Here is a 24,376-nt window from a genome sequence, read left to right on the forward strand (position 1 = left end):
ACAGGAAATCACTTCGTACAGCACAAGATATACATAAAATACCAAAATGTACACACATTCAAGTTTAAGTTAGAAAAGGCGGAGCTGAATCTTCTGGTGAGAGAGGCCTACATTATGTTGCTTAATCTCACATTTAAAGTGACCTAAAAACTACAAGAATCAAAGAAAACAGAATATTGTGTCTGCTTCCAGAAACTTAAGCTTAAAGCAAGGCATCGAAATTGAGCGGTAGGCACTGTAACAAGACATTACCTTACCTTTTCTCTGTTAGTCTTTGTTACTTCATTACCTATTTAAAAATTACCATTCAAAGGATATATTAGGTATCATTCACAATTTAAGACTCAGAGATTTTTTTTTTTTAAATCAAGCAAAGTTTTTCATCTCTGAGGTAGATGACAATAAAATAAAAAAAAAAAATAAAATGGAGCTGTCAATGAACACTAACAAGTGCTGGAGCTCCTCTGTCGGCACTGACGCACCCCAAGGAGGAGAGAGCAAGCCCTACACCACTATCTGAAACATGAGAAATGTGTCTTCTGGTTTAGTAGCTTCTACAGAAATGCAACACAGAAAAAGCAGAGCCAAAATTACACTGAAATGGCCTTGGAGAAGAACTTCCATTTCTGCTTCGCAAGCTACTCAGAAAATGGTGGAAACATGCCCAGGTCAGCAAAATCTTCAATGTTGTAATTGCCAGTACCCTGTGTCGGATCCCCCGGCATTGGCAGCATGTCCTGCACGATAAGGAAAAATCAAAGTAAAGTGTCACTTGCTAACACGTTATCCAGACACAAACTGTTTCCTGTTCATCTTTTCAGTGTAAAACCAGAAAAGGCCAAAGGTTGGATAAATAAGGTGAAAACCAGACCTGTGCAGGGGGCCGGGCAAAGGTTTATGTGCTACTTACGTTTTGCTGGAGCGTTTCTGAACGGGAGGTGGGACTTTAGCAGGGCAGAAGTTTTGGATTGCTCCTCTGAATAAGGCACATTTGAGCTGCCCCATACTCCTCCCAGGCTGAAACAGCTCCCCTTGGAATGGGTAGCTACACATGGAGAGAAGCAAACTCTCCGGTTTCACTACATGGGAAGTATTCAACATCTCACAGACTCCTGCACCCTACAGAAAGGAGCTCCTGTTGTATAAACATGGGTTTGGGGAGGGTCTCACCTCCTCGCCAGCACTCTGTAAGTGAACGTATTACTGCTCTTCGTCCTCTGAGGAACACTAAAGACTGGACATCCACCCCAGCTAACAAGATGCCCAAGCAGCCCTTCATGCATGTACAAAGGCAGAGGAAATAGCAAGAAATTCTCAGGAGAAATGGGATTTCATGGTAATCGCTCCCACGTGTCTTGAGCCAAGTGAGGTCCCTGCAGGAGGTTTCAAAAAATACTCAACCTTTCCTCTCAGCCGGAGACCGAAGCCACAGGGAAAAGATATCCCTTGCTGAGAAAACCAGAGTTTATGCTTGCTTTTCCTGTCAGTCCTTACAATAATAAGCTCTTACTGCAAAGCCAAGTTTTGCCAGGGATGGCTCATTATCCTTACAATAAAACAAAACCTAAAGAGCAAATAAGAAAGCTCACAGGATCTGCCCTGTGAAGGAATAACTACTGAGAGCTGCTGTGTACTGAGAAGTCACCCCAAAATAAAGACAGATTAAAATCCATCTGAGGTCTCTGTAGCATCCCTGTCGATGGTGGTGAAAGAGGCTGTGGACACAACTGGCAGTTTCTCAGCTGCCAGGGTCAGCCTTCATTTTCTGACCAAAACTTGCACTTATTTTATGTTTTCCCACATTCCTCCCCAGCCAAGGGGAAGTTGTAGCTGCCCCCACCTGTTTAAATCTCCATCTCTTTGAAGGCATTTCTGCTGCTGGGGCCTCTGCAGCAAGGTCTCCTCAGGTACAGACCCGGCAGGGGAGCTCCCCTCTTGAGTCTGCCTCTCTCCTTATGTCCGGCTAACCCAGGGCTGGCTTCACGCACAAGCAGTCCAAGCAACTTCTTGGAGGCCTTTGAACTAAGCTCATCCAAGTTTCTTATCACATCCAGCTATTATCCTAATTCCCTCCAAATGCACAGTCACCTCCAAGAGCTCTGCAGATGAGCCCAGTTCTCCCTTTCTCCCTTGGCCCTCCTTCCCACTAATTTCATAAGACATTTGCTGGGACACAGCACTTGCCTGAGACACAAGCAAGACGCTGCTTGGAGCCCCATGTCTCTGTGGGCCGTCAAACCATGCTGCCATCGGCTCCACTGGAATTACCCTGAATGTGCTTTTGGGTTAAAGTACGTGCAAAGTGATTAAACTTTGCTAACAGAGGCAGGCAACAGATTAACCTTGCCTGGACCATGGGGTAAGAGCATGCAGACAGGTAGTTATTCCAGATGTAGTGATGTTATTTGTTCCTGTGTGAAGCAATGGTTTGTTCACAAAGGAGTATTTTCAGGCTAACGTCTCTTCTGCAGCGTTCCTGTGAGCAACTAAGCACGAGCCCAGTCTTGCAGGTGAATTTACTTTTATAAAAGATAATGAGGTGCCCCGCTTCTAAACCTTGCTTGGGGCTTGAACTGTCTGTTCTGCGTTTATCTGCATTGTTTTGTTGCAAACGGTCATCTTAATCTAATTTCAAAACAAGTTATACAAGGACAGAGACCTTATTAGTTAACTTATAAAGTCCCACTCCATCTGTAGTGCACGCCCGAATGATACTTAATATTACAAAATTAGGCAGTTGAAGAGGATTGTTTACCAGCTACCTGATATCTGACTGGGTTTAACCTTAAAAAATTATTGGCCACTATCTTCTATGTAGTATCAGACTCCTTTCCTGCTTGAACTATCAAAGAGAATTACATTGATGTCTAATTGGACTTGACCGGGATTTTAGGGGCCAGCACCAGATAAGAAAGACACTCTATTTGGGACTATTTCATGGCTTCCCTGCAAAACACATAAGCCCTAAGTATAGGGTGCAAAGAGAAGGGAAAACAGCACTTTAAATCAGCAGAGATGCTGTTCTTTGGCAGAAAACAAAACCGTCTCAGTTGTGGCTAATGCCAGCTAATAGCAGTGCAAATCCACGGCAGCGCAAACCCACGGCAGCACACAGCAAGGTAATTGCTCCAAGCCCTGCTAGCACCCCAGTCATCGAGGGCCACGGCTCTTCAACTCAGCAGTGAGAAGCTGTCAGAGGGACTTTGGGCTTGCTGAACTCTCCTCACCTGGAACACCTCGGTCTGACTGGGCTGCGGGTGCGAATGCTGGTCGCCGCTTTGCTGGTTGTGATGTTGGCTCTGCCACTGGGACCAGACTTCGGAAGGTCTACCCTGGAACTGGCCGCTGCTCTGGCCACCTTCAGCTGGCCGGGGGGGGGAGAAAGGGCAGAAGTCAGAGAGCAGCTCCTTCAAAACACCTGCCTGCTTTTGAGGCTTCATCCATCAATGCCCATGTTTGCAAATGAATCTTAGAAAAAAGACCCTGAGTGACACCCAGCCCCTGCGAGGTGGAAGCCGAAGGGAGTTTCAGCCCTGATTGCAGGGTGGGGGCCAACCCCCGAGCAAAGCTCACTGCCGCAGCTGCGCAGACACGGCAGGTGAATTGCTCACAGCAAAACGCACAGTGACACCATAAGCCAGGCACTGGAAGACAATTTTCAAGCATCCCCCCACCGCTTTTTAATCACTAATAAAGAATATTTGCTATTTCACTTAAAAACCAAACTGCATCATCTGAATGCTCTTTTTCTTTAAAAGACTAATTCTTGCAGAGCAGTGGTTGCACAGTTACCTACCCGTCTAAGAAAAACGCTTTCAGATTTTGTAAGCGGATGTAAAAACAGTAAGATCAACAGACAACAGCCTTGCTGTATTAAATGCAGACATTGCTGTACTAAATGCAGTGTTGTTTGCTGGACTATCTCGTCCTCCAATATTAGAGCTGCAAAATGATTTATGTAACATGCAGCTTACAGCAATTTATTATCCTGTTCATATGGTGATGGTTTCTTGAAAGTCTGAGGCCATTTAAACTTCACAGAGTAATGCGAATAGCAAGGTTTTATGGTAAATACACTTAAATGATGATTTCAGGGAGATGAATTTCTTCTAAATAGTCTACCAGGAAAAAACATGATGCCACACATATTAATTTGGTCACCTATTACACATACACTTTCCATGAATACAGTCACAGCTCACATGTAAGCTGGACTCACTTTACCCTGTATTTCTGCAGACTGGCTCCAAATGTATAACATTTTTGGATAATTTTAATTCAATTATTTACAATGTCTCCTTCTAAGAATTAGCATTTTAGAAAGCTTGCCACCAGGCCTATGCTTTTCCTCCAAACATTTTCTCCTCTTTTTTCCTTTTTTTTTCCCCCTCTTTTTTTCTATATAACTACTCCTACTATGTTTGCCTATTTTCCCCTCACTGCAGAGAACCAAGCTGGGTACATCTGGTTCTCCCTGATTATCAGCACCCTCTGCCAAGGGTGCCAAATTTCCTGTGCCAAACTTCCACACGCGTGCTATGTCACGTCTCCGATAACCAGACTCGATCGTGTCAAATCAGTCACTACTCATAGTCATGGCTTCAGAAAATACAGAAACACGTGCTTAATCCAATCCTTTTGGCTACCAGCTAAACCATGCAGAACAGATAAAGTGAACATTTTACAGGAAAGTAAACAGGCTGTAGTGACGTATTTCTATCACATCTGAAGTAGATAATTACAGCTCTTCCCTTACTGACATTACCACAACCAATAATTCAGCTGACTCAGAAACCCTGCAGCCATTTTATGGGCCAAAACAAAATTCATCTAAGTTACCCCTCAAAAGAAAGCTGCAAGTTTGGGGTTTGGTTTTTTTTTTTTTATTCTCAGAACAATACACTGAAATTAACTCAGTGAGGCAAATGATGCTTCTTTTCAGCAAAACGGTCACTGCCAGCCAGAGGTTCAAGACATTCATCTCTGGGAAGGCTGTGTTATTAATAGTATCCAAACTGATGTAGGTCAGGAAATGTTTCTCATTAGGTGAAAGGGTTCTTGCCAAGTAGCTTAGGCCTGAAATACAAGGCTGTCTCATAAACAAATGTACAAAGCCTGGTGGAAATGGAAATGGAGGCATGAATAAGATCTGTGGGAAGAGCTCCGTTTCAATGCACTTTTTCAGGGCAACGCAGCGCAGGTCTGCACTCAGTGAGGCTAATCTGCAACAGGTCTGCGCCAATTTTATTCTCAAGGGACACGAGGAAAACAACACACATCAGCACACTGCTACCTATGCTTTTTGGAACTGCACGTTATGATCAGCCAGTAACATTTTTCATGGACTCCATGTGTGTTTATCACTGATGGATTCATAATATTTTTTACTCTTGAATATTATTCTGCTGGTAGAGTGCAGAAAACTTACCAAGGGGTCACCCATTGGGTCATGGTCTGAAAGCCACTAAATTAGCATGTAATAGGAAAAGAAAACCATTTCAAAACATGGCACCTACTCTGATTAGGTTAGCAGCAGTGGGGGTACAAAAAAATCCTGTCTCCAGCCAAACTCCAACAAGCCACCTCTGGGCAAGAGGACACCGCCATGCAGTCAGGGAAGTTGAAAAATGAAAAGAATGTAAATTTGTGCCATTTAAGCGTTCTCCTGAGAAGTAAAAAGAAATTGAACCTGCTGACCACAATTTGGCAGGACGTGTAACTAGTGATGTAAGCAACTTCTGAATCTTTCATGACACCATTTACTGGAAAAAAAAACCCCAAACTTCCCTCACACCATAAAATGCCACAATATTCTGAAGTGTGTTGGATGTGGAGGAGATGCAGCATGGAGGAAAGAGGTCATCTCTGTCCACTGTGCTCAACAGGAGAAAGCAAAACCCTTTCACCACCTGGGCTTCCCAACTGACCCACCAAAAGAACAGGTTGGAGGATTTTTAATGAAATTAACGCTGGAGAGTTTCATTTTTATGTGCATTTCTGTGTTACATCATTTAAAACTTACCAAACCCTGCACTTCGGTTTGCTAAGCTAGAGTAGGCATTCCCACTTGGAGAAGAGGTGGCTGGGCTGGAAAGGGGGCTGTATGACGACGGATCAGCTGGGTAGGTGTGACTTGTTCCAATCCCAAAGGGAGATGACTGAGCCTTGCCAGACTGAGATGGAATTTGCTGAGGAATAAGGGGTAAAAGAAGGAATGAGCTTTATTGTTGAGGAACAGCACAGCAGACTCACTTTTTAACAATGTAAAGTTTATTTAGTAAAGACTAAATAAACTCTGCAGATGTGAACAAGCACGTTATTCCTGTCTCAGCCATATTTCATTTCTGTCAAAGCCAACTTATTGCTGCATAAGGAACACAACAGGCTATAAACCAACATTTACAACTCTCCTGCCGATTAACTCGCAGGTACTCAATATCAGAGCTATTTGGAAAAACATGATTTCCTTCACCTCTACTACAAGGATTAATCTCAAACTGAACAGGTATAAAGAATTCACCTTTATTTGCCAGGTGTTTTGATTTTGCAGCGCCACAGTAAAATCACAGTTATCTGAGTGTCTTGTAGAATATATGCAGTTCTCAGATGACCAGAGTTTCCAGTGCTTGGGGGAAAATGGCCAAAGAAGTTTCAAAGCTAATGAGCTGCTTTCTCTCCCTGCCTAAGAAGTACAGGCAGTGAAGTTATTTTGCCTTGTAAAAGGCTTGGGAGGGAGTGTGAATCACCAGCCCGGGGAGGAGGGAAGAAATAGTCTAACTTTGCTTTAACCGGGCAGCTGAGTTAATGCAAGGGTATTAAAAACCAACTTGCTGTCATTTTCATCTACATAATGGCTTTGTCATAGGATGTCCAAGAATGTTACACAAATGATTAAACACTGCAGACTGCTTTGAGACATGTACAACATGTACACTGAGACTAAGGGAGGTGAAGCGTCTCATCCAAAGTCACGTGCTACAGCAACATATAATGCTACAGATAGAATCTGCTCATAAACCATTTCCTGCATCATGAACAAATCCAGCAGTTCCAAGAAAAACTCACTGCCTAACCAGTTCCACAAATAGAAATTAAAGGTGATTACATCTCTAGATGCTTCTAACGACGTGCACTGTTATTGGCAATCAATGCACTCAAGTGAAGCTATTCTCTTGGACAAAGGGAGGGGAGCTGGGGCAGGAAAACAGATCCCAATAGGCACATAATGTGATGAAGATGCTATTAAGTCTTCAGCTCAGTTCCAAGCTAAGAAATCGTACATTTCCAAAGGTTTCCACAATGACAGCGAGAGCATGATTTGTCAATTCTGCAAGGCTTAACTCTATTTTACTTTATTTATGATGGATGAATGAATTCCAATTTCCCTACACTTACATACAAACTCTGTTGACTTGGACAGAATTGGACAGTAAGAGGGATGAGTAATTTTTTTTCGTCAATTTGAGCATACTCCACATCGTTCAAAAAAAAAAAAAAGTCAGTGTTACAACTGGATTTCATTAAACAGGTGTGACAGAATAACCATGGCACACTGAGGGCTGGGAAGAATCAGTGATTAATGTGGAAATAATTCAGTTACTGAAAAATTATTCAGCGTCCGCCCCAACATGCCATTCTAGTCTACTAAACAATGGAAAGTCAAGAGTGATTAAGAGCAGCATTAATGATAGATCAAACATGATTATTTCATATTCTTTGTCTTTAACAGAGTTTCAAACCAGTTTTTTTCTTGTTACACAGAACAAGAGGTAATTTCTGGGCTAACATTGTCGAGCGCAGGGCATCTCACGGAGGGATGTGCTGTTCCCTCCAGCACAGGACAAAGTGTGAGCTACATTGGGCAGTGCTAATGGAGGGGCAACGGGCTAAGTAGCCTCTGCTCTGAATTCATGCCTGGATTTGTATGTGCCTTTTTCTGATAACTCTGCTAACTGTGGGTAACATTGCTGGGTGCAAGGTCTTGGTCCAAGAAAGATTTAATGCACAGGCTTAATACAAAAGCATAACAGCTGTCCTTTTATTTCATTCAGTGCACACATAAAAATAAGTGCAGGACCGAGACCTTCCACTGGGATTTATGTCAGCGTAGCGACTGCCACTATTATGAACACTATTACAAACTAAATGCAGTTACGCACAGGGCAGCTGTCTCAAATTGTTATCACCTGCCAGGGAACAGAAGTGGGGGAGCCGATTTCTCTCCAACCACAAATGATAGTGACAAAGTACATTTCGTCACGTTATAAATGGAGTTTACTAATTCTTTTGTAAAAAGCACAGAGATTGCAAATCTTTAACGACCGTGAAATAAAACACCTTTAATCAATACCTGTCCTGGAAATGGCGGGCGATTTCCTGTCCAGGCAACCTGACTCTGATTTAGCTGGCGAGATATCTGTGTCAGATTCTGGCCTGTTGATGAAGAAGACTGGATGTCGTTCACACCAGGCACATGTACCACAGATGAACTAAAGGAACAGAAACAGTGCCTCATGTGTAGGATATATTCTCAATGCACAAATAGTATGGAAATGTTGATAATCACATTAAAACTAATTGTTCAATCTGTCTTAATAAAAAATGAGTTAAAACCATCACAAAACTATGAAACATTGGCATTCTAAAATGTCAGTTCAAATAGACACAGAGGGCAAAATTATTTTGAATTAGACTTCTATAATCTCTTTGAAAGGGATTGCAAGAATAAAATCAGTTTAATACACAGCGCATAAACACTTAGCTCCATACTAGTTCAGTATTTAATGCATTAAAAAAACCTGTTTGCAGAGAGTATTCAAGCACGCACTTAATTTTAAATTTGCGCTTAAAGTCAACAGTATTTAAGCATTTGCTTAAATGCCACCCTAAATGATGATGCACAAAAAGATGATACTTATAAGTACTTCTTTATTTGTCTCCTGCCTGGGAAATGAAGAAGTGTGCGTTATATATTAAAAATTTGAGCTTTTAATTCCTATTTTCACCGACCGATGCTAAAAAAGAGCATGCAGTTATATACCCAGGCAAAAGAATAATCAAGACAAAAACTGAAACTAATGTTATAGCTTTGGAATTTAAAAAAAAAAAAGTATTGCCAAAGGAACTTGTTTATATGTTAGCTGTTTCCTAATTACTGAATTTCACTACACAGAAATTTCCCAGAAATTCCTAATTAGAAGGAAATTTCTATGAAGGACTGCTCTACTTTACCATTTTATTCTCATGGAAGTCCTGAACAACTCAATCTATATAACCACATATTGTCAATGTGCTTATATATAAAAATAAATATTTATTATTTTACACGTCATATATAAATATATAAATGAATATAAATGAAGACACAACATAGAAAAATGCTTTTGTGCATCAACTGAAACAGCTTGCTCTTTTCTCCAATCCCTTCCCTATTGTCTATTTTAACAATCATTTTACAGAGAAAGAAGAGAGCAGATTGGGAAAAGAAGTAAACAAGGCTGAGCAGAGACGACGCAGGACTCTGAATCCTCTAAGACTGACAAAATCCCTTCCAGAGTGGTAAGCAAAACGTGGCAGGCATTTGAATATGGGAGTTGTTATTCTGTCTTTCTTAAGCTGCCTAAAAACAAAGTGTGTGTTTAGAAATTCTTTGTAGAGTTTTCTTTTTTTTTTTTTAATTGTATTTTTATTTTTTACTACCACAGAGTCTCCAAAGAGGGAAATGTGGACCAGAAAGTCCATCTAAATCTGGCTGAACTCGGAAGCACACACCAGCTGCTGGGGAGGGCTGGCCCTACTGCCGACACCTTCCCGGCCGGACTGGCAAGTCCCATTGTCTGCGGGGCTTGGGCTGCATCTGGAATATATACTTTGAAACCAGGAGCCTGCAAAATAGTGCTGTCCTGGTTTCATCTGGGATAGAGTTAAATTTCTTCCTAGTAGCTGGCATAGTGTTATGTTTTGGATTTAGTATGAGAATAATGTTGATAACACGCTGATGTTTTTAGTTGTTGCTAAGTAGTGTTTATACTAAGTCAAGGATTTTTCAGCTTGTGTTCAGCCAGCAAGAAGGCTGGAGGGGCACAAGAAGCTGGGAGGGGACACAGCCAGGACAGCTGACCCCAACCGGCCAAAGGAATATTCCATACCATATGACGTCATGCCCAGTATGTAAACTGGGGGAGTTGGCCGGGAGGGATGGATCACTGCTTGGGAACTAACTGGCCATCAGTCGGCGAGCGGTGAGCAATTTCATTGTGCATCACTTGTTTTGTATATTCTAATTCTTTTAGTATTATTATTGTCATTTTATGATTATTATTATCGTTATTATTATTTTCTTCCTTTCTGTCCTATTGAACTGTCTTTATCTCAACCCGTGAGTTTGGTTTTGGGTTGTTTTTTTTTTTTTCCCCGATTCTCTCCCCCACCCCACTGGGTGTGGGGAGTGAGCGAGTGGCTGCGTGGTGCTTAGCTGCTGGCTGGGGTTAAACCATGACAAGTGCCTAAAGGCTGCCCAGGCTCAGTAACTGAACGGGCCAGCCTGGAGAGCATTCAGGGAGGACAGTTCATGGAGGGTGGAAATGATGGCAGATGTGTCATTACTTGATGTAATAGAACAGCAGTAGGAAAAAAGCTATAGTTAAACATCAGGAATTAACAAAGGAAATGAACAAAACACACACCAAACTCCAAGACGGCAAGTCAACCAGCCAGTAATATACAATATCCAATTAAAAGACATTTTAATTTACTGTCATATCCCCCCCCAAGTTATTCTTGGTTTTAATTTGACTAAACACACGCGCGGGGATTTTATTTCTCCCCACTGAGATTATTAGCAATTATAACTTTAAGAACACATTGGTTTAAATAAAATTATCGTTTGCAGATGTTTTCTAATTCCTGGAACTGACAGCCTCTGAATGGTTGTTCCTTTACTTTCACAACCTTGGTTGGTCTAAAACAGGAGAATGAAACTCCAGTACGGCAGTCCCAGAAGGGTGATATGAAAAGCACTAACGTAAATATAATCATTGTTACCACACTCTCAAAAAGTGACTGGAAATGAAGGCAAACTCCTAAACTTCAGGTTAGCCAAATCTGTATTGCCAGCTGGCAGGCAATGACACGCACTTGGAATAACTTAAAAAAGCCTCAGAAAATGCCAGACCTCTACCTTATTTGTATTTGGAAGCTGCCTTAGAAAACTATTCATGCCTGTGTCCCAGTCCTCTGTTCCCTTTAATAAGGAAGGTGTGCACACTGATGCCCTTCAAGGCAGCTGCAGAAGTACTGACAGCTGTAAGTGCAGAACAAATCTTTGCACCTTCCTAGCTTGGCTGAATGTTCCTCAGATCTCTGAGCCTGCCCCATCACCTCTCAGATTTATTTCCCTTCATGGTTTGAAGGGAAGCATGTTGCTGCTTCTTAGCTTTTTTCCAATTACATCATCACAGCAACAAGTATCTACTTACCAGCCACTATTTTTAACAGATATCCAAGTCATCTCAGCTTGTAAGCCTAGCCTAAGTGCTGAGACATCACGTAGGAGTAAAGTGTACACAAAGCAAAGTTCATTCACGTAAAGAAAGCCCTTGCATCTTAGTTCGGTTTTGTCTCCAGTAGATCGAAGGGGAACAGTCCCCGACTATCAGACAGAAGCTGATACGTTCAGGATCTGGACTACAATACCTGAAAGTCTTTCCCGAATGTCCTGGCTGAAATGGGCTTCCCTGTGAGTAAAGTTGCTGGTTTCCTGCTGTGGATGCTGAGGCCATCATTTTTTTATCTGCTACAAAAGAAAAACAAATCACAGAAAGAGAAAAGTTTAGGGGACGAGAAAATGAAGGCAAAATTACTTAATGAGAATTGCAATGTATATACGCAGCAGGGGTTTTTCTTTCCTTCTTAAAGCTTTATGAAGAAGCCCTGTGGAACACATTAAGAATGACACAAAAGGCCTATATGACAATTCAGTGTGAAACTAGAGGCACAGCTGGTTTGTGTCTACTTCATACCCTCTTCCCGGGATGTACCTCATTAATGCTATTGTTTGCATGGAACATAACACTGGTACATGCCCTCCGGCCATGCAGCCCAGACCTTCTCTGCGCCCGCTGGAAGCTGCTCCCGACCACGCAGGCAGGAGGGGGAATGGGAGACAGAGAGCGGCTCTGGCCGAGGCAGGGAGTGATGGGTGCACGAGTCCCAGCTACAGACTGGAAAGGGGAACAAAGGTTTCCTGGAAGAAAGATGGGAGAGCCTGCCCAGGGGAATGGAGGAATGTCACATGAAACAAGCCTGGTCTGAAGAAGGTCTGATGCACGTGCACCTCTGTGGCCTACCTGGGGATGGTCTCAGGCGAGGGTACGTTTCTGGCTCCAGAAGCAGCCCTCCAGGGCTGCTGCTGTTATTGCAGCCTCTTTGCACTGAGGTAGCAGCTGAGGGCCCACACCCCGCTGGGTTAAACGTCCCAAGGAATGGTGTCAGAGAGCCTCGGTCCTAACCAGCTGACAGCCTGCTTCCCTCCAGGACAGCTGGAGAGGAGTACCCGACTCTCCCAGGCAGCCCGGTGGCATGCCTGCAGATCTCGGGGTGACCACCTGCAAACCTGGGTGACCCTACAGCCCCTACCTGCATTTCAGTCTCACAGGTGGCTGGAGGCACTTTGCTTCTGGGTGTCTGCAAGACTTGCACACCTGAGCTGTGGCAAGGCAAAACACTGGCCTCTCATGGATTTTGCTGTCCTATATGTGGCTTGAGGGAGCCATGAAATAGGATGCAAGCATCCCAGTGGGGTGTAAGACAGACTAGCGTAGTGAACGACACACACATGGAGATGCCATTAACTTTTATAGTCTACTCTTAATGTGGCAACTGGAGATCAGTCTCTAATTGAATGAAACGAGATTGGGTGAACAGTGCCATTTGGTCCCTTTATTTAATTTTCTGGCACTAGATTATTCCAAAGCACAGGGAAACCTCACTACTACTACTTTTCTTAAAATACTTTAAAGGTCTGCTCCACCACCATTTATTCGCTTTCCCCATCTTCTCTTACTATGCAAAACACCGTGCAACTCACTGATGGCTTTGCAATCATCTGTTGCTATGCACCTCTGACAGGCCTAGAAATCAAGTCTGCCTCCTCATTTTCCCCTTTGCTCTTTTGAGATTCCCACTCATTTCACAAGATGCTCTCCTGGACAAAAGGCCCACTCAACTCACAAGTAATACAAGTATTTTTTAGTTTCCCCTAGCTTTTAGAGACTTTGTGAGTGTGGCTCACCAAAGGACTCCAACACACACCAGCTCTTCTCTGTTACCTAAGTTTTTCTTACATTATGTTCCTAACAAGAATTTAAGCTCGCCTTCCCAAAGAAAAAAGTCACCTCAAATTACCTCACAGGAACCTTGGAGAAGGAGCATGTATGCCACTGATGCAAGCTGTCATTGCTTTTCCTCTGTAGTGCAGAAATTTGTAGAAATTCCTCACTGGCTGCACATTGCCCAGCACACTGAGTCTGGGCTGCAAACCTACACTCTCTTATGAAAAAAACAAGGAGAAATGGGGACAAGGTCTAGAGAAGGCTGTGTATGTAGTAGGAAGAATTGAGAATGGGTTGGGATATCTCTGAGAAGAAGGACAGATGATTTTGCCTTTTTTTGCAGTAATGTCTTTCTTGCGTGAGATGTCCCGTTTTCTAAGGCCACCCTTTACAGGGATACCAAACTCTCAGGGTTGGAAGAGACTGAGCCAAAATCCTGCGGGTACTTTAGATATTCGAGAACAACTCACCAGCAAAATTGAGAGTGCCCTAAATGAACTGAAATTCCTCAAGTGGAGCAGAGTTGCCATGGCAGCTACCAGGGTCTGTGCCACAGGATGGGGCCAAGACAAAGGGAACGGCTAAACTAATCGCAAACAGCTAAATCGGCTTTAAAATCTGTTTCCTGAGTTACACTGAATGCTCTTTAGCCTCTGAATCTGACCCATATCTCTCCCAGCTGTATTCCCACTCAGGACTTTACGCACTACTTCTCTGCTCTCACTTTTGGTACGGCACTGAAAATCTATTTTGTTTTGGTGTTTTACCTACATCCTTAGCCCTGTTTCTCTCTAAATGCCATCACTGTTCTGGTCAGTGATATGCCCTTCTCCCAGCAGGATCAGCGTTTCTGCCTGCAGGACGAAGATCTCTGTAAGAACCGCATCATCCTGTGCTTCAAGGTACTTGCATGAATTGGTGAAGCCAGGCTTCCTCTCCCCACTTTTGTTTTTTAATTATGTGTGGCCACTGCATGCAATTATGGCAACAATCTCCCTCTGTCAAACTTGTATTTTTACAGAACGTAGCAGAGAATGAGATCGGGTATCAACATAATGCAAATGTCTTGCAGGCAGCACGCAGGTTTGTCAATATTGGTTTTGGACAGCCTATCTCATCTCTAACTGTGAACCATCTCTTTTTATCATTCAGAGAAGACCTTGATCACAGCTCCCATGAGAAATTCAGACAGGGTAAATGTCCCAAAAAAAGCATAGCCTGTAAATTGATAAGAATGAAAAGAGAAATGGCATTTCCAAGAACATAACCTCCCAGCTACCTCACAGCTTGCTAGACCCTTAACCCTAACCCCTCCCCGCAAACAGTTGAGAGCTGCCTGAAAAAGAGCCAATAAGGCAGCCAAAAAGCACGATGTTCTTGCTTGGAAAAACATATTCTGGTGTTTAGGATTGGAGTCTTGCTACCTTCTAATGGACCCCTTTTATGGCCTCAGCTGTTGACTTCACTGCTAGAGTAGACAGACAAGGACGAACAGGAATAACAGAGAAGTCCTAGCAACAGGAGGACAGAATACCAAGTCTATCCTGCAGTTACAATGCCTTCTCCATTTGAAAAGGCCAAGCCAGACATAAGAAACCAATGCAGTGAGGTCATCTCCCAACACCCCTGGAGTGAAACCCTGTGGGTTGTTTCCTTCGTGCACTGCGTGACACTTGCATGTTGATTTATTTAAAACAAATGTAAAAACTTCTCTTTTTCAGTGAGGACAGTTAAGAACAATAAACAATTAACGAGTTCTTCCATGAGCAGTGGAATTAATGAGCCTGGTTTCCTACAGATATATTTCGGATGACCCCTTCAGCTGCCAGTCTTCTCAATGACTTCTGTCTGTTAGGGCAACAGGCAGCACAGGTTGGGGCTAGATCGAGTCAGCTACGTCTGTCCAACTGACACGTTGGCTGCTACCTCTTCGAACAGGGCTGGGAAATCCTTCGGTGAGGGCACTCAGTAAGGACTCTGTCCCCACAGTAATTTTCACGAAATACAGAAGAACGTACTACTTCTGAGACTCCTATCACTCTTATAAGAACTTGCCAACAAGTTCAAAAGTTGTGGAAAAACGAGCAAGGACTCACGGACAGGTAACGTGACTGGAGATGCCTCAACTGACCAGAAAACAAGTATATTATTACACTTCAAGGCAGCCTCTGAAAGCATCAATGCAAAAGCTGGTGATTTGATAAAAAACTGCAGGCCTATCTTAAGACTACATGGTAACTTTCTTAATCCACGTCTATTTAGAGAGATGAACTCACATCTGCTGTTTAAGAAAGAAAATACTTAGAAACAACAAGTTCTGCTCAGTATGTTTAGTATCTATGAACAATGCTTAAGGTGCCCCTGTGAAATGAAGAGATAATAAAAAATAGGTAGCTCTGGTGACACGAAAGCTGTCCTTTCCTCCTTGAATTTACTCCTTATCATCTTTAGGGGAAATATCAACTAAAGGCAAATTCTAGGAAATGTCCTGAAGACTGACGTTGCTTGGAAATTTCTCTTCCACATTGTAGTTTCTCTTCATTCTCTCGAAGCTGTGCTCCATAACATGTAACCAAGCTTAGTATAGTTTTAAAAATTAATGTCTCTGACATTCAGAGACATTCACTTACAAGCAGTTATTCCAGCAAACATCTCAGCAAATCTAGGATCTCTCTCTTGGGAGAAGATAGCATCAGGCTTTTCCACAGACTTTCCACCCTCATGAACGTTAGCTGGTATACTTGGAACAGGCACCTGTTGAGATACACAGAGGAAGGTAATCCCCTCCATCATATTTGACGAAAAGGAATTCAGGGACAGTCACAATGTATCTTTACTTTTGCTGAAATCTGCCATTGCTTTACATTTTAAAGGATCAAAGGCACAAAAATAAAAACTTGAGAAATTTCACCTGAGATAAGTCATAGGATGACAGCCCATCTCTTTGATGTACTTCAAGTTCTGCTTGCTGCTGCTGAAGTTGTCTGCAAAGGAGACAAAATGACTTCATTACAAAAACTAATTAAGATACAAAAAGGAACAGCCATGGTCTCCTATTTTGTACTCTGAGTGAAATGTCTCTCAGGTGATTTACTAAATCCTTTCCTGTGAGATTCATGTGTTTTTATAGCTTTCTCATTGAGAAAGCTTGCACCACAGGAATGTAACATGGCACACAAAAAGTTTTGCTGTAACAGCACAGAAATGTAGGTGGGTAAGTAATGGAGGATGGAATACAACCTCCTTATAAAGGATTTAAGAATTCACTACTAAGACACCAAGAATGTCTTCCTCATGTTAACAATGAATATACCAGACCCCTTCGCTGATTCTACTGAAGTAAACAGGAAACCTCCAGTAACGTTAACGCAGAATATGCCGGTCAATAAGAAAAAGTGATCAAAGCTCTGTCTGAAGCATGTCAGACCAAATGGAACAACCTGTTAAGCTAGAAAGAACTGCGTATAAATCCTTCTTTGTAATAAAACCTATTTAACATGCTTTGGTTCTACTCTCCTCAGGATCCAAGTCCAGATTCTATGCAATTTTTGAAAGCTTTTAAGGCAGTGAATGTCCAGAAATAAATTGCTTGTGCTACTACATAAAATCAAGACATTACATAAAATCAATTTGTGTTGACAAATGCTACAGAAAACACGTCTCCTTTTCACACTAATCAGAACTGAAAAAAAAAAATATCCGTTGTTTAAATGAGATAAAAAGCACTGGAAGTAATAGCCTTAATCCAATTATATGAATTTAGGAAAAATTAAATGTGCAGCAGCAATAGAAAAATACTTCAAAAGAAACTGCCAGAGCTAATAAATGTCAGGGGCCATATGCCAGAATGAAGAACTTTAGTGTTGAAAACTCTGCAGATCCTTGAAATGCACTTGATTTGTGTTTAGTGTCAGGCGCTGTTACTTAACTATGACAATTAGCCAATATCAACAGACAAAACCATTGGAAGTCATGAGAATTAACTGACAGGTGACCTGTAGGGATAGCACGCAAGTGGTGGTAAGTTAGGCACATTCACATTCTACATGTGCAAATATTGCCTATTTATAAAAATGTACAGATCTTTTATATAGTTGTAATATCTCTAGCACAGTGATCTTCTGAATCCATTTCTTCACCTGCTTTTTTTAATTCTGAAAGGACACAAATTCAAAGCTCCTAATTTAAAAAACAAAATCAGAGACAGTTATATTAATTATTGCTATCAGAAATTTTGAAGTTACTGTAACAAAACAACTTCTACACAAAAAGCCACTGTGCAGTACAGTTTATCAGAAATAAAACCCAATCCTTTTGAAATGAAAGGCAAAAGTACTACTGATGCATTAAGACCAGAATTTTACCATTAAAATGTGAACTTACGCTTTCTTGTTTAGACTTATACCATCCCCACGTTGGGTGATTAGGAACCTCACTTGTCTGAGCATAGGTTTGTGTGATTGTTTGCAGACAGACAAACCCAGCTTTGTCCCAATGCTGAGCTGGGACGGCAGAGCGCGAGAGCCACATGATCTTGCCAGCACAGCGCTGGGTTTGAGCTGTGCCCGGGCTGCAGCCTGATCAAGCAACAGCCCTGAACAGCACGGCCACGGCATCACCTTCACTTCACAACTTCACGTTGAAAGCAGCTTGCAGCCAACAGGCCAGCTGACACGCACACACAACAACTTGAGATTTCCCTGTAAAAAGGAAAGGCTCCGCCACGGCCCTTGTCTGAAGAAGCATCACTGCCATGGAGAAGGCAGAGTCCCTTGCTCTGGCATGGGCCAGTACCACGAAGGGCACTGAACAAGTCTCTAGGGTGAAGCTGGGAGCTTGCTGCCATTGCAGCATCTCCAGGAAGACTGCCTGTGTCATGACAAAAAACCTCAGCAGCTGTGAAATTATCTAAATGTTTTGCACCGTCCATTAACAGTTGCTTTCTGTCACTTGGTCACAATTAGGAAGATTACTTTTGGCCTGAGGATGCAGAGGTAGCACACTATCTCTGTAAGGCTCTTTGCTCAGTTCGCAAAGAAGATACGAACACCCCCAAATTATGCTAAAGCTCAGAAATGAGGATAAGATTGGAGTTTGACTGACAAGAAAGTAAGCTTGATACTTGCAAATGATACTTGACAGCGGTCACAGTTTCTGTATGCTTCTGGCCTCTTTCTGAAGGAAAAATCACCTAACAGACAGGAATTACACACCACGTGGGTTTTCCCCCAGAGAGACACTATAATGTGACAGGCGGTAATAGATGAGATTTTGCAAAATAGCAAGATCATGGATTTGAAACTCTGGAAAATTAGGATATATTTTTGGCAACAGGCTTGAATTTTAGATTTTTATCCAAATTTTCTTTTAAATTTTGAACTAGATAGAGTCAAATGTCAAGGGACTGAGAGACAAACTTGCAGACAAAGTCAAATCACAAATTAGGCGCAAACTGATGGGAATGTGAGGGACTACTCAAACAAGCTACTGAAGTAAGTAACGGATTTTTCCACCCCTTGATGCTTTTCCAGAAGACACTTTGCTCAGACAGCAGTTACTAGGCTCCATGGCAAACTGGACAAAAATCTGTGACCTGCAGCAAACAGAAGATTGGAGTAGATGGCCAAAAGCCTTCTGCTAGCCTTACGGTGTAAGAACACATAATACACAGAATGACTTTTGTGCTATGAGTTACATGCAAAAAAAGTCAGTCCTCCAGGTCATTAGAGCGCCATGCATTTTTCCACATTATTTTAGCCAGCAGAAAATTCCTAAAAATTACCTCTGGAATGCAAAGAAATTCTTTGTTCGCAAGCATAAAATGCATACTTTTCCAACAGAACTATAGGAGGTAATTTAATCATGGCAAATCTATGGGGAATTTTTTTTAAATACCACCCTGTGGACAAGAAACACCCATTAAATCCTGTTGTTAACGTGAAAGCTAATTACACTGTTTCATTTGTTTTTATTACCAACGACTTGGTGCGTGTGTCAATAAACAGCACATTAGGTCTCTTCTGTTCCGTATAAAGTATGTTTTCTTGATTCAGCCATATACATACAAATGAGCCAAACAAAACAGCATACTTACTAGTTATTTGTTTGGTAGGCACTTCTAACTTAGTGCTCCTTCGCCTTCTCTATCTTTCATCTCTAATACTCATTAAGCTGCGGTACAATATAAATACCACATTGTGTTAACAGCACTGAACTTTGGGAACAACCTCCCAAATCCATTTCCTACAAAACCCAAATACTTAAGTGTATCTTCACTGAACTCTGTGCAAGCTATGCTGCGCTTAATTAAGACTGAAATGTAAAGCCAGGTTAGCATCTTCTGCTGTTGTTTGCTGCTACTGTATAAATAGTTCAAATGACGCTTTAAATCTGAAAGAAACTGTACAGCAATTCACGGACCAGCCGACCAGGGAGAGCTGAGCGCTGCTGTCGTGGCTGCTTCAGACCTGGCCATCTAACCAGCCCTTTTGACTGAACAGTCAACACATGCAGGTCCCTTCAGTCACTCAATTGCTAGATCATTTTTGTACAGATGATACAAAACAAGAGCTTATTACCAGTTTGGGCAAAACTCAAACTGCCTTCTGACTTTGAAACCAAAACCCAAACCATCCTTGGTTTCAATTTCAGTTTCACAGCTTCAAGGAATAAATGAAAGAGAAATTTCCTGGCTCTACAGGATACCCAACATAGCAAGTAAGGTATTGTCTGGGTCAACAGAGGACTGCCTGTACTGCAGGAACTCCTGGCTCACCCACAAGTTCGGTATGAAACTGGGAAAGCCCTTGGCTTGAACAAGGAATGGTTCAGTGAATCTGAAAGTTTTGATAGTTAATTCAAATTTACTTCAGTAAATGTACTTGGAGGAAAAGGGAAGATTCTGTGAAAGCTCCTTTGACGTTAGAGAGGATTTCAGCCAAATTAATCTCTCTCTATGAACACTGAAGTCACCTGTTCCTCTTCCAGGCATCACAGTAACCAAAAAAGGATTTGAACTTTAAAATTAACAGAAGAGAGAAACAATACTACTGTACCCCTACCAAGCTATTTTTATGGAATACAGGCACATGTGCTTCCTGTGTCTGGTTGGGACAAAAAGGGAGCAATAAAAGCCTTGGGGCTGCCGTTGTAAAATCCTCTTTCAGAAACTCAAAATCTCCCTCTTTTAGCCTACAGTTTCAAAGTCACCCCTGTGAAAGGGTCTGTCTTACACTGGCCTTGAGGGATCAGATAGCCCACAGATGGCACGGGGATCATGAGAAAGTAAGTCTTTAGCACCACTACCATAGACTGGAATTTTATCAGACTAGTTGATCTCTTCAGTATTTTGGCCCATGAGAATCTGAAACAGAAAGCATCTCTCCCACAAGCGCGGGCTGATTCATCCGACAGGCTGCCTCCAGCAGTGACCTGTGCCAGCTCACTCCGAGACAAAAGTCTTGAGACTCAGGACAACTGTAGGATTCATAAATTCACACAGTGCAACATAGGACTTTGGGGCTTACAAAAATGAAACAGCAAAATTTCCATAAAGGTCAGAAAAATATCTTTCTTCTATGTATAAAAAGACTTTTATATAGTTTTATCTATCACCATGACAGATTATTTTATTCAAATGCTGCTCTATGTGTATGTTAAATAAACTTTGATCACAGTAATTATTTCTTTTTGGAAATCAAACAGTCCCACCTACACAGGAAAATGTGGTCAAACGGGGGAACTCTTCTTTTCAGCCGAACCCAGCACAAATGCTACATGTTAAATGCTTCATGTCTCCAGGAAGTTTCTCTTGGATGACTACACCCGAGTGAAACTGAGAGAAGTTTTCTTTTCTTTTTTTGCAAGGAACTAAGCGAACATTTGAACCTAATGTTTCGTTGTCCTTCCGCACCAAAAGCAAGTTTGGAAAGTTGACTGTTTGAAGCTCCAAAGGAGTATCTTTAAAAAAAAAAAAGAAAAAAAGAAAAAAACCAAAACAAACAAATAAAACCAACAAAAAAAAAAAAGAAAAGGGGGGGGAGCAATTAATCCCTCCACAACTGGAACCACCACTGCCCTCTATAGTCTTTTGGGAAAACGCTGTTCGCTGACCAACGCAAAATGAGAGCTATTCTGTTAACAGACAGACACACAGACATACGTACTGTGGCTTTAAACTATCCTAAGTTAAAAACTGATTTAAACCTAGAACTTTTGGCTACATTGTCTTTACAATTTCATGATTCATTTTTAACTGTCTCAAACCTGTATTTTATGGAGCTGGCTAGGTTATCACAGCGACAGACAAATCAAAGTTTGTCTCTGTGCAGCACTGCCTACAACTGTGCAGTGGAAGGCACCCCTGCTTGGTCTCCATGTGAAGCACTTTGCTGGACCCAGAGCATCTGATACTTCCACCGACACGTAAAGATGGCCACATACACCAGGGTCGGTGCCGAACATCTAGCCCCAGCAGGAGCTGAATGAGGAGGCGGAAATCAAGAGTTACCATGACGTACAACTCCGCAAGGCATCTAGGAAATCAGAAGTCAAAACATGACCCCAAATGTAAAAAAAAAAAAAAAAAAAAAAAAAAAAATCCAGAAACAGGCAGGAACAGCAGCACATTACAGTAGTACTCTTTGGAAATCTTTCTGAGAAGTGGGAGAAAACGGGGAAAAACAGAAAACAGTTTGAATAATGCGTTCTTTCTACTATTCAAAAGCAGATGTATAATGCGTTGTATCTTGCCATAAGACTAGAACATTTTCTACATGACAGGAAAGAGAGAACATCCTCTGTCAAAGTAGCAGCAGGCAACTTCCATATTAGGTCAACATTTCTGGGTTGTTATTCAAACCTAGCAAGGGAGATATAACAAGAGCCAGAAGCTGGCACAGTCCTATTCATCACAGTAAGTGCTGCGATGCCAAGCTGAACAGTATAGTAGAGGCTTGGAAAAAAACATTCCCAGAGTCAACACAACATAAGTCTACAGCCCCACTTTTTGATCTGTGGACTCTTGGGAACAAAGCACAATTAAGCCAGCCTGGGACAGATTTCAGAATTTGCTTTTGATTTTGCAGGCCTGTTTTTGCATATACAAATTATTTGGAAAAGAAATATGGGACAGCAGAAATGTGGAAATATCTATTTTGATGCACAGTGCAGACAGGAAGATATTTAGCTGTCTGATTTCAAGACACATTTGCTTGTTTTCAATGAGCTTAACTATTCAGTTGCTTAAGCCTGACTTTTTGCATATGCAGAAAAAAATGAGCAAAACGATTGTGATGCTAGGTTTCAAGTGAGTGAAAGCACAGCCCTTCTAGTCCAGGTATGTGTCACGTCCAAAGGAGCAAGTCAAGGAACACCCAGAGACAACTTACTAGCTTCCTAAGTTCAAATGCCAAAGCCCCAGGGGTTGGTTTTGCAAGTGGAGCTCTCAGCATGCATCTCCACTAGTAGACTGCTCGTTCAGCATTTTCATTATACAGTCTAACAGGTTGAGATCTTAAAACCAATGATTTCCTCTAAGCTAAAAACTTGGCAAAAAATCTTTGGTCAGACCAGAGCAGATTTTGTTTTAGAAATAGATTAAGTTTATATTGGAAAGAAGAAATATTTATAAAAAACCCCCACACTATAAAGCAATGGCTTTATCAAGGCCAGATTAGCTTCTGCAGTTACTGGCTCAGAACTCAGGAGGCTCCAAAAGCATCTCTGCTCAGTTACACAGTGACGAACCTCCACTATACTCCTAGGATGCCCTCCTCCTAAGAGGCTGAATGACAGGTTTTTGAAAATATTAATTCAAAGACAGGACGATTTAATTTCCCTCTTAAGATAAGGCGTTGGATCTGTCCCCATACTTGGGGATATTCCACCAGATCTTAACTGAGTGTCAGGAACCCTTCCCACTCAAGCCTCCTAGGAAATAATCTTGCCAGCTTTCATAGGCCGTAAGAGTAGACACAGCTCAAGGAGAAGGTGCCCAGGACTACGGAATGGTATGATCACAGTGAACACAGCCACACAATTTTCTCTTTGGCTTAGGAATCAGGCTAACCTTCCTCCAATATCAGGACAGCTGGTCTGCTGCTGGAAGCTCTGTGCTAGCTTCAGGCAGCCTGGACTGAGATCAATGGGCTTGTCTAATGACATAACAGATAAGTGACGTTTCTCCCCCAGTGCAGCCAGGCCCTGGAAGCATCGCAGGATAATGACACAGAGAAACAGCTACACTGTGAGATCTCATGATGCAGAAGAACTCTGTCACAGACTGTACTGTTATAGAGAAACAAATGTAGCTAGAAATAGGCTACCAAAAAATCGGAATGTGCTTTACAGCAAAAAGCAATGCTTAAATTCTTTCAAAACCATGTACGCGAGCATTTGGAAAGGCACATACTTCACATTAGTGTTGGTGCAGATGATGTATTCAATCTCATCGGAATAAGGATTCTGAAATGTGAAGCTGCTGGTTCTGATCAGCATCCATTCCCGGTTTTTGGTACGAAAACGATACATCACAGACAGGACTTGACCTTTCAGTTTCACAACCTGCAAAACCATTTGGAAAGGTTAATAAAAGGAGATTGCTACCTGCTGTGCAAATGAATAGTAAACAGCAGTAACTGGTGTGTTTTAAACTTGAATTACAGAAAGCTATGGACTCAGTAGGAAGATTCTTAATTTGAAGAGAATAAGCAAAATCTGATTCATGTTTGCAGCTATTTCCTTCAGAATGAAACCCTCACGCTTTGTTGTATAAAACGCCATTTTCCAGCCTGCATATGAAAACACAGATTCAGGACAACCAACAGGTTGTGCTGTTATCCCAACAGGGAATCTTTAAGAAGGTTTTAATGTGGAATGCTTATTGAGAGATTGACAGAAACCAAACTGAGGATCTTTTAAATGTTTATATGTAAATCATAAACCAAATATTGCAGCTGAAACAAAAGCTCACAAGAAAAAACATTTTGAGGTTGACTATCTGCTTTTCTGCATGGGTATCTAGCTATACAATTCATATATGTGAT

The 24,376-nt window shown here is 41.9% G+C and overlaps 1 protein-coding gene across 1 annotated transcript in view; it reads right to left on the reverse strand.

Moving 5' to 3' along the window:
* Positions 1 to 336: 336 nt before the first annotated feature.
* Positions 337 to 24,376, reverse strand: part of ARNT2 (aryl hydrocarbon receptor nuclear translocator 2) — a 78,324-nt gene continuing 54,284 nt past the window's right edge. The window contains exons 11-18 of the mRNA XM_050903442.1: positions 23,743 to 23,894; positions 16,243 to 16,315; positions 15,962 to 16,085; positions 11,695 to 11,794; positions 8,351 to 8,489; positions 6,023 to 6,188; positions 3,228 to 3,364; positions 337 to 737 (exon numbers count right to left, since the gene is read on the reverse strand). Of these exons, the coding sequence (XP_050759399.1) occupies positions 639 to 737; positions 3,228 to 3,364; positions 6,023 to 6,188; positions 8,351 to 8,489; positions 11,695 to 11,794; positions 15,962 to 16,085; positions 16,243 to 16,315; positions 23,743 to 23,894 (990 nt within the window). The 3' untranslated portion in view covers positions 337 to 638. The remainder of the gene's footprint in view (positions 738 to 3,227; positions 3,365 to 6,022; positions 6,189 to 8,350; positions 8,490 to 11,694; positions 11,795 to 15,961; positions 16,086 to 16,242; positions 16,316 to 23,742; positions 23,895 to 24,376) is intronic.

This window comes from Gymnogyps californianus, chromosome 11 (assembly GCF_018139145.2).
Source record: "Gymnogyps californianus isolate 813 chromosome 11, ASM1813914v2, whole genome shotgun sequence".
Taxonomy (NCBI): Eukaryota; Metazoa; Chordata; class Aves; order Accipitriformes; family Cathartidae; genus Gymnogyps; species Gymnogyps californianus.